This window comes from Poeciliopsis prolifica, unplaced genomic scaffold (assembly GCF_027474105.1).
Source record: "Poeciliopsis prolifica strain line A6 unplaced genomic scaffold, Auburn_PproV2 SCAFFOLD063, whole genome shotgun sequence".
Classification (NCBI taxonomy): Eukaryota; Metazoa; Chordata; class Actinopteri; order Cyprinodontiformes; family Poeciliidae; genus Poeciliopsis; species Poeciliopsis prolifica.
In genome coordinates this window covers 324,014-339,098 of record NW_026562438.1, presented here as the reverse complement: position 1 = coordinate 339,098, position 15,085 = coordinate 324,014, and the positions used below count along the sequence as shown (strand labels likewise).

Sequence of the window (15,085 nt, the reverse complement as noted above, 5' to 3'; positions counted from 1 at the left end):
ATAAAGGTTTAATGAGAAACTCGGACTTGTTAAGCATCCATTCACTGGTGAGGCCAAATAAGACGTTTCCATAAAAACATAAATTTTGCTTCTATATTGCGGATAAAGTCACACAGATTCTGCCAAAAAGCATCAAGAAGAGGAAGGAGACAGCAGCTGAACAGGTTTTGTGGGGATGGACAGAAAAAGTACAAACTCCTGAAGAGAAGCTCCACAAACCTCAGAGAACTCAGCATGTTGGATGTCATGTGACGACGCGTCCGGCCCGCCCATCCATCCGACCCGCCCATCCGGCCCGTCCGGCTGTTTGCAGAAGGAGTGTTTAAAGTTTACACTTCCTGGTAGAACCAGTTGAAGCTGATCTCAGATCAGATCCCTGGAAAACTGCAGTCCAGCTCGAGGCCCGGCGAGACCGAATGGAGCAAACAGAACCAGAGCGGGGTCTCGGCCTCCATGGTGATTTCTGAAAGGTGGAGCTGAATGCTGCTGCTGCTTCAGCCCTTTATGCAAGAGAATCAGACTTTGAGAAATATTCAAGTTACGCTTGTCAAAAATAATATTTTATCCACTGACATTGAGGGACGAGAGGAAAGCAGTTTATCGGTTCTGGATTTTCATCACCCAATGATCACAATCCCCAGTTTGGGATCCAAAAATATTTGCTTTGGTTTTATTTTATTAAAAGTTCACTTACCAGAAATCTGAGCTCATTTGTTTCATTTCTCCGTTTGAGAGGCGAAAATGTCATCAAATTAAACTGGAAAAAAGACCAACATAAATATTTAATCAAATACAATTTACCCCAATTAACGACAACAGAGGCAAACTGAGAACCTTCAGCAGCCTTAAAGCTTCCAGAAGTAAAGAAACAAACTCATCTTTATTCTTCATTTATTCCTTCAGTTTTAAACAACAAATCACTTTAAAAACCTGCAGAGAAAATTGATTTCACTGCTTTGAAAGGAATTCATTTTCTTTTCAACTCAAAGGGTCGGTGTGCATCGAACTTCATTTCCACTTTAAAGTCCAACAGAAAAACAACGATGAGCTTCAACAGAGACTGATGGTGACAGAAAAGCAGAGACGCCGCACACAGCGGTCAGACGGACGCAACAGACGCTGCAGTGAATCAAATTAAAGGCACATTCAGACAAACATTTCCACAGACAGAGCCACAGGAATCGCAGCAGTGCATGTTGGGGTCACTGGGGTCAGAGCGGCTACAGAAAGGCTCCGGGGTTCGATCGAGGGTCCTTCAGGTTCCTGTACTTATGGGTCAACCACACGCCAAGAATCTGGAACAAACAGGAAGAGATTTTAATGTCCGTGAGCTTCACCCGACTGGAGGCATCGAGCCTGCGGGCGCATCGATCGGCCGACAGACTGACTGACCTCGGTGAAGCTGAAGAAGAGGCCGATGCCGCCCGAAGCGCAGCACCTCGCCGGCGTACTGCTGCAGGATCAGTGAGCAGCTGCTGCAGGACTCCGGGTGGCGAAGCATCGCTGAACGGCGGCAGGACAGAGTCAGAGAAAACGCATGGCGTTCCAGCAGGCAGGAGGAAGGAGAAAGAGGTTGGACTCACAGCGGGGCAGGAGCTGCTTTGGTTAACGGAAGAGAAGCCGCAGCAGTCCAGAGTTCTCTCCACGTCTTCCCGGGTCGCCTCGGACTTGTTCCAGCCCACCTCCAGCAGCTGGTTCTGGAAATTCACACAGACGGACATGAATATATCAATCAATCTTATTCTGAAGATTAAATCACATAAAACCAAACTGGTACATTCTGCAGGTTTGTCATTTTGCCATTTTTATACATTAATAGATAAACAACAAATAACTGTTTTTAAAAGAAGAAAAATATCTTGTCTGAAATGCAGCAGCAGCATTTGTTTAGTGATCATTGGATCATTTGTAGCAAAGGATTCAAAAATACCAGCAACATGTGAACCTCAGACGTTTCTGCTTCATTAATTCAATAGCAAAAGTAATTAAATCATCAATTAATCAGATTAGTTTGTACCAACGAGAACAAACTTCAGCTATTTGTAAAACCACATGTGTAAAACCTTAAAATAATCTAAAAATCATCATCTTCCAACTAAATGTTGGAATAATTGAGTTCAGCAGACGTGGACCAACCTGCTGCTCCGAGTTGAGAGCCAGGCAGGCGCAGGAGATGGAGAACTGCAACACAAACACTACAAACAGGATCATCATGTACTGGTGGAGGTTGAGGAACTCTGACATCCTGAACGGTGATGAGATGAACCGTGGACCGGAACCGTCTTAAAGGATACGAAGAAGAGCAGAACCTGCTGGTGCTTCAAGGCGCCGCAAAGCCCCACGAAGGCCACCAGCAGCAGGAAGACGCCCACTCCGATGACGGCCGCCACCAAGCTGATGCTGGAGACCAGGCCGAACCATTTCCCCCAGGCAGCCACCCCGACCATCAGCAGACTCACCATCTGAGGGCAGCAGGAGGCCAGAAATCAGGCACAAAGCCAGCATGCGCAGAAAAATGCCATGTTTCATACACAAGTAGTGAAAGTTTGCGTGGTGCATCTTCCTGCGGTTAAAGCGCAAAGCGGCAAACCTCAAAGAAATACCAAAATGTGACTTCAGGCTTTGACTGAAGGACTTGATGTTTTTCAGTTATGTTATTGTTAAATGACGAAACTGAGACACATTTATCCTCATACAGGTGACACCTGTTATATACAGAAGAAACAAAATGACTAAAAAACCTACTTACATACAAAAAGTCAAATGTAAATGGTTTGTTTGTGACGCATGCTGTTTGTGGGTCACTTTGTTCTGACAAATGATCAGCAGATCAACTCCGAATCGGACAGGATGCTGATTCTTCAGGTGGAGCTGCTCCAGGTGTGACGTAAATGTTGCTGGTCACTTAACTTTAATTTGTTCGGCTCTTAAATTAAATGTTTGTATGCAGTGAAACTACTGATGAATAAGCAAACTTTTTAACGCAGATTGTTTTTTGTGGTTTCGCTTCTCAGTTGAACAACCGTGACATCTGCTGCTCTCTGCAAAACTCTTGACATTTTAAATTTATTTAACTGTATAAATATTTATTCAAATATAAGACTATTAGTGGCATATTAAGAAAACTTTGGTGCAGTTTCTTTCATTCTGACGCTCCACTAAATGTGAAGACAAAAGTTGCATTTTGCCAAAGTTCATCCTGAACATAAACACTGAGACGAGATGCTGACACAAAAAGCACAAGAAGTTTTCCTGGCAAACTTAAACATAATCTGCTTTTTCCTTTTGCTTTTAGATGCTTTCTTCACTGAGCCAACTAACATTTGGACATAATCTGCATCTCCTAAATGACCATTTTTCAAACTGCACATCCTAACAAACCTGCCCTGCAAGATGGAGCTGTAAAAATAAAAAAGCATGACTTCAGTCAACATGTGGCCAGTTGATGCATTTTAACCTGCTGGTGTTGAGCTGAATGTCACTTTATAACCCTGTCCAAAAACACACAACAGGTGGAAAGGTAGACAAACCAAGGGTGACTTTGGTGGCAAACTGGCCTTCTGTAGCTTGTAAGAGTTTCCTGTGGAAAAGGAAACCCGATAAGGAGGAAGGAACAGGCCTGGTCAGAGGCTGCATACACACAGCAAGCAGATGCAACCCAAAGCCGCTTTTCCCTCCTGCGACCTGCAGCTGGCCTTTTCACAGCCCAGGTCCAAACGGCTCGGTTCAATCCTTTTGCCTTCCCAAAAACACCCACTCTGTGCCACTGAGGCTCTGCTCACCCTGGAGCCTGAAGTGGTTTTTGCCCCCATGTGACCTGCATCGGAACTTTTCACTGTGAACACAGATCAGATTTTCACAAATGCAACTCAGGTCACCTGAATATGTGGTACCAAATCCAATAAGTATCCAATCTTTACAAATGAGTTGGATTCATCCGACCTGCAGGTCACTGGCCAACCTGGAGTCACACACAGCTGCTGCAGTGAAACACCTGCTGCAGTAAAACAGGCTGCTGCAGTAAAACACCTGCTGCAGTGAAACGGCTGCTGCCGTGAAACACCTGCTGCAGTGAAACGGCTGCTGCAGTGAAACACCTGCTGCAGTGAAACACCTGCTGCAGTGAAACGGCTGCTGCAGTCAAACACCTGCTGCAGTGAAACGGCTGCTGCCGTGAAACACCTGCTGCAGTGAAACGGCTGCTGCAGTCAAACACCTGCTGCAGTCAAACACCTGCTGCAGTGAAACACCTGCTGCAGTGAAACACCTGCTGCAGTGAAACACCTGCTGCAGTGAAACGGCTGCTGCAGTGAAACACCTGCTGCAGTCAAACACCTGCTGCAGTCAAACACCTGCTGCAGTGAAACAGGCTGCTGCAGTGAAACACCTGCTGCAGTGAAACAGCTGCTGCAGTGAAACAGGCTGCTGCAGTGAAACACCTGCTGCAGTCAAACACCTGCTGCAGTGAAATGCTGCAGTCAAACACCTGCTGCAGTAAAACAGGCTGCTGCAGTAAAACAGGCTGCTGCAGTGAAACAGGCTGCTGCAGTGAAACACCTGCTGCAGTGAAACAGGCTGCTGCAGTGAAACACCTGCTGCAGTCAAACACCTGCTGCAGTGAAACACCTGCTGCAGTGAAACACCTGCTGCAGTGAAACGGCTGCTGCAGTGAAACACCTGCTGCAGTCAAACACCTGCTGCAGTCAAACACCTGCTGCAGTGAAACAGGCTGCTGCAGTGAAACACCTGCTGCAGTGAAACAGCTGCTGCAGTGAAACAGGCTGCTGCAGTGAAACACCTGCTGCAGTCAAACACCTGCTGCAGTGAAATGCTGCAGTCAAACACCTGCTGCAGTCAAACACCTGCTGCAGTAAAACAGGCTGCTGCAGTGAAACAGGCTGCTGCAGTGAAACAGGCTGCTGCAGTGAAACAGGCTGCTGCAGTGAAACGGCTGCTGCAGTGAAACACCTGCTGCAGTGAAACAGGCTGCTGCAGTGAAACGGCTGCTGCAGTCAAACACCTGCTGCAGTGAAATGCTGCAGTCAAACACCTGCTGCAGTAAAACAGGCTGCTGCAGTAAAACAGGCTGCTGCAGTGAAACGGCTGCTGCAGTGAAACACCTGCTGCAGTGAAACAGGCTGCTGCAGTAAAACAGGCTGCTGCAGTGAAACAGGCTGCTGCAGTGAAACAGCTGCTGCAGTGAAACAGGCTGCTGCAGTGAAACACCTGCTGCAGTGAAACACCTGCTGCAGTCAAACACCTGCTGCAGTGAAATGCTGCAGTCAAACACCTGCTGCAGTGAAACAGGCTGCTGCAGTAAAACAGGCTGCTGCAGTAAAACAGGCTGCTGCAGTGAAATGCTGCAGTCAAACACCTGCTGCAGTGAAACAGGCTGCTGCAGTAAAACAGGCTGCTGCAGTAAAACAGGCTGCTGCAGTGAAATGCTGCAGTCAAACACCTGCTGCAGTAAAACAGGCTGCTGCAGTGAAACAGCTGCTGCAGTGAAACAGCTGCTGCAGTGAAACAGGCTGCTGCAGTGAAATGCTGCAGTCAAACACCTGCTGCAGTGAAACAGGCTGCTGCAGTAAAACAGGCTGCTGCAGTGAAATGCTGCAGTCAAACACCTGCTGCAGTAAAACAGGCTGCTGCAGTAAAACAGGCTGCTGCAGTGAAATGCTGCAGTCAAACACCTGCTGCAGTGAAACAGCTGAAAACCAGAAATCAGGATGAAATCTGGGAGAAGTGATGAACTCTGACCTGACCACATAAAGACGTTACAAAGTCTGAGTGTGAAGCTCAGGGGGTTTACGTTTTTGTCAGTTTTCTTCATGTTGTTTATGTCGTGAGACGCCAAGTGAAGCAGCCTGAATAAAAACCCGCAGGAACCTGAACGCAGCGCTGACCCCAGCATGTCAAAGTACTGTTACCTGGCAACAGCCTGGCTACCATTTTCCAGTCTTTCACCTCCAAACAAAGATCAACTCCGGAATTAGTCAGAGCGACTCACCACATAAACGACGTTGAGCGCAGAAAGCGCGTTCTTGGTGCAAATGAATCCTCCGCAAACCATCGCTGCTCTGCGCCACCGTCCGGATCAGAGCCAAGAGATGTCTCAGGTGAAGCAGCTGGTTGTCTCAGGTGAAGCAGCTGGTTGTCTCAGGTGAAGCAGCAGGTTGTAGTCTTAGGTGAAGCAGCAGGTTGTCTCAGGTGAAGCAGCAGGTTGTAGTCTTAGGTGAAGCAGCTGGTTGTCTCAGGTGAAGCAGCAGGTTGTCTCAGGTGAAGCAGCAGGTTGTAGTCTTAGGTGAAGCAGCAGGTTGTCTCAGGTGAAGCAGCTGGTTGTTGTCTCAGGTGAAGTAGCTGGTTGTCTCAGGTGAAGCAGCAGCTGTTTGTTTCACTTCGGGCTGAGCTGGAAACGACTGGACTGTGTTTCCTGGAGTCGATCCTGAGCGCTGATTGGTCAGCTGGACTTTGCGCATGACTCACCTTTTGTCCCCGCTGCAGGTAATAACAGCGTCAGATGAACTCTGGTCACCGCGTCATCCAGCTTGAAGTCACTAAAGTATGGATTTGTTGAGAGGAGATCGATTGTTTGGACCTGGTGACGTCATCAGCAGAAGGATTTCCGTGTTTTACAGTCTTGTGATAAAAAGTAGATCAGTCACATCAAAGATCAGGTAAAACTCACAGATATCCAGAAGATCTCTTTAGACAGTGAAAAGATCAGTCAAAGTATAAAAATATACAATAAGCTCTCAATAAAACAATTTTAGGGAATATTTTAAAAAGCAGTTTATTGGTGAGACACAAACAAGCAGCTTTCAGCAAAAACATTAAACAAACATATATTTATTATATGTATTTACTTAGGTAAATAAGTTTGAAAAATAAAAATAAAAGAAAGCTGATAATATGGGAAACAAAATGACTCATGAAAGAAAAAGAAAATATAAAACAAACTAAATCAAAAATTGATGAATCTCCCTTAAAAAAAGTAAAAAAGTGAAAGATTACCAGATATTAAATTTATTTAGGCCTAAAGCTGTTGAAGACAATCCAGGGGAAATGCATCGCGAAATCCTACATTAAATCAAACAAGTAAAAGTTTATAAAAATTACACAAGAGCAGCTAAACAGTTATTTTACATATCCAGGTGAATTTGATGGATTTTTGGCAGACAAAGTTTCTTCTCCCCTAAAAACTGCTCAGCAGAAACAGAAGAGTGTGTGTGGCTCCCTCTGGTGGCCACGTTGGCTGCCTGTCTCAAACTGACACAATTACAACTGGTCAAACTAAATTCATCTTTAAAACTAGAAACCTCAAAACTAATACAACAATCAGAAGTCATTTAACGTCAGATTTACAATCGTTTCCACTTTAGTACAAAATAGCAAGAGCTTCAAAATGTGACAGATTTATGGAAGAAAATCTGTAAACATTACAAACTAAGACATTCAGATCACATATTTATTACATCTTTGTGGTTGGGTGAAAAACAATATTCACATGTAAGTAAGTTGCTGTTCACTCACCTCTTTGCCTCCTGCTATGTGAAGACTAAAAATAAGAGACACATTTTTTAAATTATATTATTATGATTTGCATAAAACGTTTGGTTTTGGTAAAGCCTATATTTAGAGTGGCTTCAGTTATCATGTGCCACCGCGATTGTTAAATATAAAAAGAAAAGAGCAGAGAGCAATATGATCACATTTAGGAGAGAAATAAACACCAGAATTAGAGTAAAATATATCAGTGAGATTCTTTCATACATCCTGTTTTAAAAACTGTTTGATTACCTGGAAAAGTGTAACTAATTTATTTCACACATTGCCATATGGAAAAACTTGTGGTAACTGCTGCTGATGTATGGCTGTGCAATTGCTCTGTAAAACTTAATAAACTTTAAGTTCTAAAAAAAGAGAACAAAACTCAGTCTCTGAAGAAAATTTGATGACACAGTTGCGTTCCTGTAAGAGAGCAGTGTCAGCTAAACGCTCACTCCAGATGCTCAGATGAATTTGTATGGCTCCATTTTGTCTTCTGCTCTGTGGCTTCTTTTGGTGGCATATGCAGAGCTGCTCCTGAAGAATAGGAATCCCCTGAATCCAGAACCTTTGAGACAGAAACATCAGAACGTTTAGAAATAAAAATCGTACCGCAGCTTATTGACATCAAACTGAAAACTGTCAGCATGTGTCATTGTCTCTGTATGAATGAAGACACGTTTGAAAAGGAGTCAGACTTGCAGTAAATGAAAGTCGTTTTACAAACTTGGAAGATTGGATTTTACAGATCACATTCTTTGAAAGGACTTTCTTGGCTCTAGTGATCTTTATTTGACTTCGAGTCCGCAGGAAAGAGAAAAGGTCAACAGGTCGGGACTCAAACCTGTGATAGCTGTGTAGACTGAGGCGTCGGTTCGCGGGTTGAGCACTTCACTCCTGCGCCACCACCGCACCCTAAATATCTGTCATCTTACAGTTGAATCTGAAATTACTCAACCCCATAAATGAAACAAACTACAAAAGTAAAACATTTAAATAAACCAAAATATTTTATTTAAATTCAACATAAAGTCCTACCTCCATTGATAAAGTCTGAAAATTATTCTTCCATCTGAACAGACGTCTTCTCTTTTAGCATGTGTTTGCAAATCAGGGGTTTAATCTTGGTCACCCCAGACTTAACCAGTCCTGTTGGGATTGGTGTAGGCCACCACGGTTCGGTTTTAGAAGAAGTCCTGGAGTCGTCACTCAGTATATTTAACTCTTCTACAAGCTTGTGGAAAATATATTTACATTTTTACTTAAAGCGACCCAGAATTAGTTGAACATGTTGGCCTTCATATGTTGTAATTTTTCTATTAACTGAATAATTGCTGTTTGTGATATGCCAAAGCTGATAACAACTTCAAAATATATATTTTCCACCCATGCAGGCCATGTTTTCACCCAATGGGTTGATGATGCATTTTGGTCAGTTCTGTACTGAAATCCACAGTACAGAATGTAAACACAGGAAGGCTAACTTTCCCTGAGTCGTTGTTTATCATATTGTATTTGACTGGTGTAATTTTACATAATGCCACACTGTGTCACTATCAGTTATAATTTAAAAAGTGAATCTGGATAAATTCCCACATGAAAAAAAAGAAGAGCGCTGAGGGAGAGAGCTGGACCTGAACACAACTTCTGAAGTTTGTGCTCTCAACATTTCTCTCCAGAAGACTTTGAGTCATTTGTAAGAGCAAAACTAACAAAGGCTCTAACAGGTGATCCTTACCTTCGCAAGCTAAGAATAAATGCTGTGCTTAGATATGTGGAGCTGGAAGCTCTGAAATGCTAACAGAGCTGAATATAAACCACCAATCTGACCATGAGAAGCCAAACTAAAACAACTGTTACTGGTCTGGACACAGAACTACTTTCCATAACACACAGTCTGACCAGAGGTCAGAGGTATGTGTCATTCATTGTTTATGAAGCTAAAGGCAGCAGCAAAACACCAGCAGCTCCTCTAATCTCCACCGTCCTCTTCCTGTGTTTGGTTCTCCTCATCCTCTTTACATCTTGTGATTTCTATATTCCCACTGACTTCAACACGCTCAATGACATTATTCATCAGTGTTTGGCTGGACAGAGCTAGCACATTTGGACATCATTTACCCAGAATACATAGCAGCATTTACAATATGGTGACGTCCCTGTGACAATATTTTATTAAAATTTATCAGGGGGAGGAGCGTTGCCACACTTGATTGTGACTGACAGCGATAAGACCCGCCTCCAGCTTCTGATTGGTCGTTTCTAGTTGGCACTCAGAGCATTGGGAGAAGGCAGAGGAGATCAATTTTTTATGTATTATCTACATGATGCCATACTGATAGGACATGGCAATAGCTTCAACAAATATGTAAAAGATATTTTCTAGAAAAGTTACAAAGTGCAGCTTCAAATATACATATTTTTAGATAATAGTTCTTACTCAAGAACGATCCTACGTCCTTCAACCCAGGACCAATTGCATTGAAAATGATGTAACCCTATCCAGTATCCATGCTTATCAGAATCCTATTGTTTGGTGTGATTGTTGATAAATTCCTGCAAACAGATTTTATTTTAGATTGTTATAAATCTGTTTTACTTCAAGCTATTAGTCAATCAAGTTTAATCGTATAACACATTTCAGCAGTTTAGGCGCGTTTAGAGCCCCTAACAAGTGCAATACGAACCATTTGGAGCGCTTTGAGTGTTTGACACGTCAAGTGCGTTCAATGCGTTCAATGCTCCACATAGACTTTAAATGTAAACCAGATGCGCCTGACGCTCAAAACGTGCTTAGTGTAAACACACCAAGAGAGGGGTCCTAGGATTGAACCTTGGGGTACCCACATAATTTCTATCCATTTTGTTGAGACATTACCTATTGAGACAAAGATATCTCGCATGTACGGTGGCCCTGAGGTGCAAAACACTACAACATTAACGAAAACACAACAACATTAACGAAAACACAACAACATTAACAAAAACACAACAACATTAACAAAACACAACAACATTAACAAAAACACAACAACATTAACGGAAACACGACAACATTAATGAAAACACGACAACATTAACGAAAACACAACAACATTAACGAAAACACAACAACATTAACGAAAACACAACAACATTAACGAAAACACAACAACATTAACAAAACACAACAACATTAACAAAAACACAACAACATTAACGAAAACACGACAACATTAACAAAAACACAACAACATTAACGAAAGCACTACAACATTAAGGAAACACAACGGAAGAGGTAGGTCCCAGTGGGAGACCTAAGAAGTCGCTGATTGGACGACAGGTCGTTTTACTTTTGAACCGGAAGTTATGCTGGAGTGCTTCGTTTGATTGAAAACTAAGGAAGCGGGAATACAGTCACTTCGCCATGTATTGCCCGAACTGTGGAAAGGAGGTGGTTGAGCCGTCACCAAATTTTTGCAGTAATTGTGGCAAGAGGCTTCAAGAAACTTGTATGGAGGATACTCCACAATGTTCAAGTAAGTTAAAAAGTATAAAGGAAGATTCATATTTCTTATGGATGTAGTAACTTGCTAACGCTAGTGGTCTCCAGACCGTGTCCACTGTCATCTAGTTGTTCATTATAAATGCAATTAAAGTACACAAAGTCGCTATAATACAGCAGAATTGTATTAGCTATATATCGTAAGGTACGTTACAGCTTTAGGCACTACTTTTTTAGGATAATTGGTGTCGTTCTGGTTCTGCTGCACTGCGATCAGGCTAGCCGCCTTTTGGAAGCGAACTCGCACTTAATTTATACTTGTGGCAGCTTTACTTCAGCTCGTAATACATATCGTCTGTTTGCATGAATGTGATGTGCGACATTTTTTCTTTGCTTTACTTCTAGCACAACAGACTGTCCCATCCTGCCGTACACCAGCCCTCAGCACCTTCCTTGAATAGAAAAATGAGGAGCGACCAAAGTATTCTCTTGGAGAAAGGGGTTAAAACAAAAGGTAGAAATGAAAGTTCGGGTAGGTGCTAAATTGGGTCCCCTGTGTCGGGAGCGATCATTACAGCCAGAGAGACGAATGAGGCGGATCTGACCATTTTCACGTCGCTTCTGATCGATTTCTCGGTAAAACAACTCATATAATCATGTGAAGGTTGTAACATTGAGTTTAATTGGCAGCTGTTGTTTAAAAAATTGTATAATAAATAAACAAGATCTTCTGATGCTGTTTTTTGTTATTTTATACGCCAAGAGAATCGCTCTTTTTCCAACGTTTCTCACGTAAGCCTGGCAGAAATAAGTCAGGCACCAAACACAGTTTTCCCAACACGTAGTGTGTATGTAAAGATTTTTGAGAATTTGGAAACAGTTGTTCTTTATTCCCCAAGGTTCGGTAAGGGTAGGAAAGAATGGAGGAAATTATAATCTGGTCCCCCTCCAATATGGAACAACTTAATTTACCAGCAAGATTTTTTTTCTCTGTTTATTCCTCTCATCATCAACAATAAATCCTGTGATTTTGGTAGAATTTGCTCCTTGTTTGCCAGAGTTATGAGGGGAAAGCCATATATTTTAGGTGACTAAAATAATCTGTTCCCCCTTCAAAACATGGGGACTATTTACCAACAAGTCTTCAACTGTGCTTATTCATCTCTTCATCAACAACAAATTATTTGAAAACATTTCCTCTTTATTTGCCAGAGATATGAGGGGGAACCATATATTTTAGCCACCTGAAATAATGTGTCCCTTCCAAACATGGGAACCAATTAATTTACCAGGAAAATGTTCTCTTCATTTCTCAAAGGTAAGTGGCCTTGGGATTTAAACTATCTTTCCACAGCTGTCTTATATCACATTATCCTTCTCGAAAAACCATCAATGCACCCTGAGATGGCCAAGCCGAATGGCTTCAGTTTTGTCGTAGCCATCTACATGCTATATGTAATTGGGCCCCGTGGAGGGATACGTGCGTCTTGTAAACCTGCGAGTTCTCAGAGCGATGCCTTGAGGATTCAGCTGCCTCAGCAGTCTCATTACAACATCACGTTTGACACGCAGGTTTGTGTTTTAGTTTGAGAACTTGCCACATGGTCCGATAGCCAAATAATTGCCCTGGTCCTCTAAGCTCGGACATAATGACACGTCTCACTTCAGGAAGTGGAGAGTAGTTGCCTCTTCAATGCAGCCCTGCTACTTTCAAATGAGTCTTTACTGAACGCATGCTAACCGACACTTCGTGGTTGGTCTGGAGCATGTCCAGTATCACCTCGTAAGTATGTCCTGACTCAAAATATTTACAAATAACAGTACTAAGGTTTGGATCACTGAGAACATTCTTGTTTTCAGCAATCAAGTTAAAGCCAGAAGAACTTCCGGTTCAAAAGTAAAACGACCTGTCGTCCAATCAGCGACTTCTTAGGTCTCCCACTGGGACCTACCTCTTCCGTTGTGTTTTCCTTAATGTTGTAGTGCTTTCGTTAATGTTGTTGTGTTTTTGTTAATGTTGTCGTGTTTTCGTTAATGTTGTTGTGTTTTTGTTAATGTTGTCGTGTTTTCGTTAATGTTGTTGTGTTTTTGTTAATGTTGTCGTGTTTTTGTTAATGTTGTCGTGTTTTTGTTAATGTTGTTGTGTTTTCCTTAATGTTGTCGTGTTTTCGTTAATGTTGTAGTGCTTTCCTTAATGTTGTAGTGCTTTCCTTAATGTTGTAGTGTTTTGCACCTCAGGGCCACCGTACGCATGTCTCCACGGAGACTTGTTCCTACCAGACACAACCTTCACTTTAGTGGTTGCAATAAAATCAATGACTTCTGAAATTTGAGAAAGAAAGTTTATCTACAAACTAATGTACATGGTTACAACATAAAGGTGAGATGGACAATTATAACTGACTAAATGTTTCTGCTGTCTGTGAAAGAATGTTTTGTGAGAGTGGCTGCTATACTAAGTGAGTCAATGGAGAAAGTATTTTAAAAGATAACAGTGAAATGATCAGACAGGATGACATCAGTTACAGAGATACTGGAAATATTCCCACCCTTACTGATAATCATGTCCAGTGTGTGTCCTAGATTGTGTGTTGAATGTTTAAAATGCTGAATTAGACCAAAAATAATCAACAATATCAGTTTTTTTTGCTCTCTGTCTGGGCATGTCATCATAGATGTTAAAATTCCCCCAAATTATTAAACAGTCATAATTGGTGGATATAAGAGATAAAAGCTCATTAAAGTCAATAAAGACGTTTTCAACATGTTGAGGTTTGTGCAGTTAGAACCAGAGTTAGTTTATGGCCTTTTGTAAATGCCAAATACTGAAAAGATTTAAGAACTCCTTATGGATTGAAGTAACACTTATTCTCTTTTGTGTTTTCTATTCTCACTTCAACAAAATTAGAGTTAGGAGACGCTGATTGAATAAGTACATGTTGGTCAGTATTTTTGAATGATCAATCTTTCAGAAACTTCCAGGCCTTAAGCTTTAAACTTCAACAGTAGAGGTGGCGTTTTGTTTTACCTGCTCCACCAGATCATTAATTACAACCAAGTCTCCACCTTCAATCTTACACAACTGTCGACTTCGGTCCCAGTTTGCATAACCTATTTCATATGGATAAATATAGTAGCAGTGTCCCTTGTAGTATTTCTCGTGATTCGTGCAATGATGGCACTTTGGTCTCACTAGACAAGAGGAAAGAGCAGAATAAACTGAAACTTTGGTAAAATAATCACAAATATATATATTATATAAATTTAAAGGATATTCTTGTTTACGTATTTAATATTTTAATTATCAAAATTACTCAAGCACTGCTTTTTTAAAACGCTTCGGAGAAAAAAATGGAAAAAAAACTTAAGTAAAATAAAAATGTATCAAATAAAACTTTTTTCTCAGATGTTCTGCTTAATCAAGGATCTATGAGACCACTGAAAGTTTCCTTAGTTTATCTCTATTTTGGTTATAAATAAAATATTTACTGTTTCTACAAAGTTTAAAAATAGAAAAAATCACTACATGTATTCACTGTAGGTTGGACAATGAAGTGATGTCACATGTGCAAAGCACTACATGAAACCCATCAAACACACTAAGACCAGTCATTCCCAGTCACTCTGTCTATTAACAAACCCAAAAATAAAGCAACTTTATTCTCAGTAATTCAAGGTATATTTTCACATCAGTTGATCTTTACTTTCCAGATAGTCCATCTTTTCAAGAACATCACCCAGAAGCATTAGTTAATTATTTTACAGCTTCTCAAAAGATTCAAATTTGACCTGTTTAAGTAATTTCTTTGTTTCTTCCACTAACATTTGGGATAAAGATATTTGTTAACTATGACTTTGGAGTTTTCCAATTTTGTTTTGAGGACAATCATTACAAGTTTTGAGAAGAAAAACATGAAGTCCTGCTGTCACACTGAAAAATTGTGCTCTTGGACTATGATAGGAAAATTCTCCCCCAGTTGTTCTGCTGACCAATTATACTGTTTTTTATTTTATTTTTGCTAAGTCGGCAGTTATCTGGCCTCTTATGTAGGCTTT

At 41.5% G+C, this 15,085-nt stretch overlaps 1 protein-coding gene across 1 annotated transcript; it reads right to left on the bottom strand.

Moving 5' to 3' along the window:
- Positions 1–874: 874 nt before the first annotated feature.
- LOC129379974 (tetraspanin-13-like) lies at positions 875–6,593 on the bottom strand. The gene is given in 8 exon segments (XM_055060934.1): positions 875–1,295; positions 1,393–1,426; positions 1,428–1,491; positions 1,494–1,503; positions 1,584–1,697; positions 2,137–2,217; positions 2,295–2,462; positions 6,008–6,593. Coding segments are annotated over 8 exon segments (609 nt in total). The 5' UTR covers positions 6,071–6,593; the 3' UTR covers positions 875–1,220.
- Between the last annotated feature and the right edge of the window lie 8,492 nt (positions 6,594–15,085).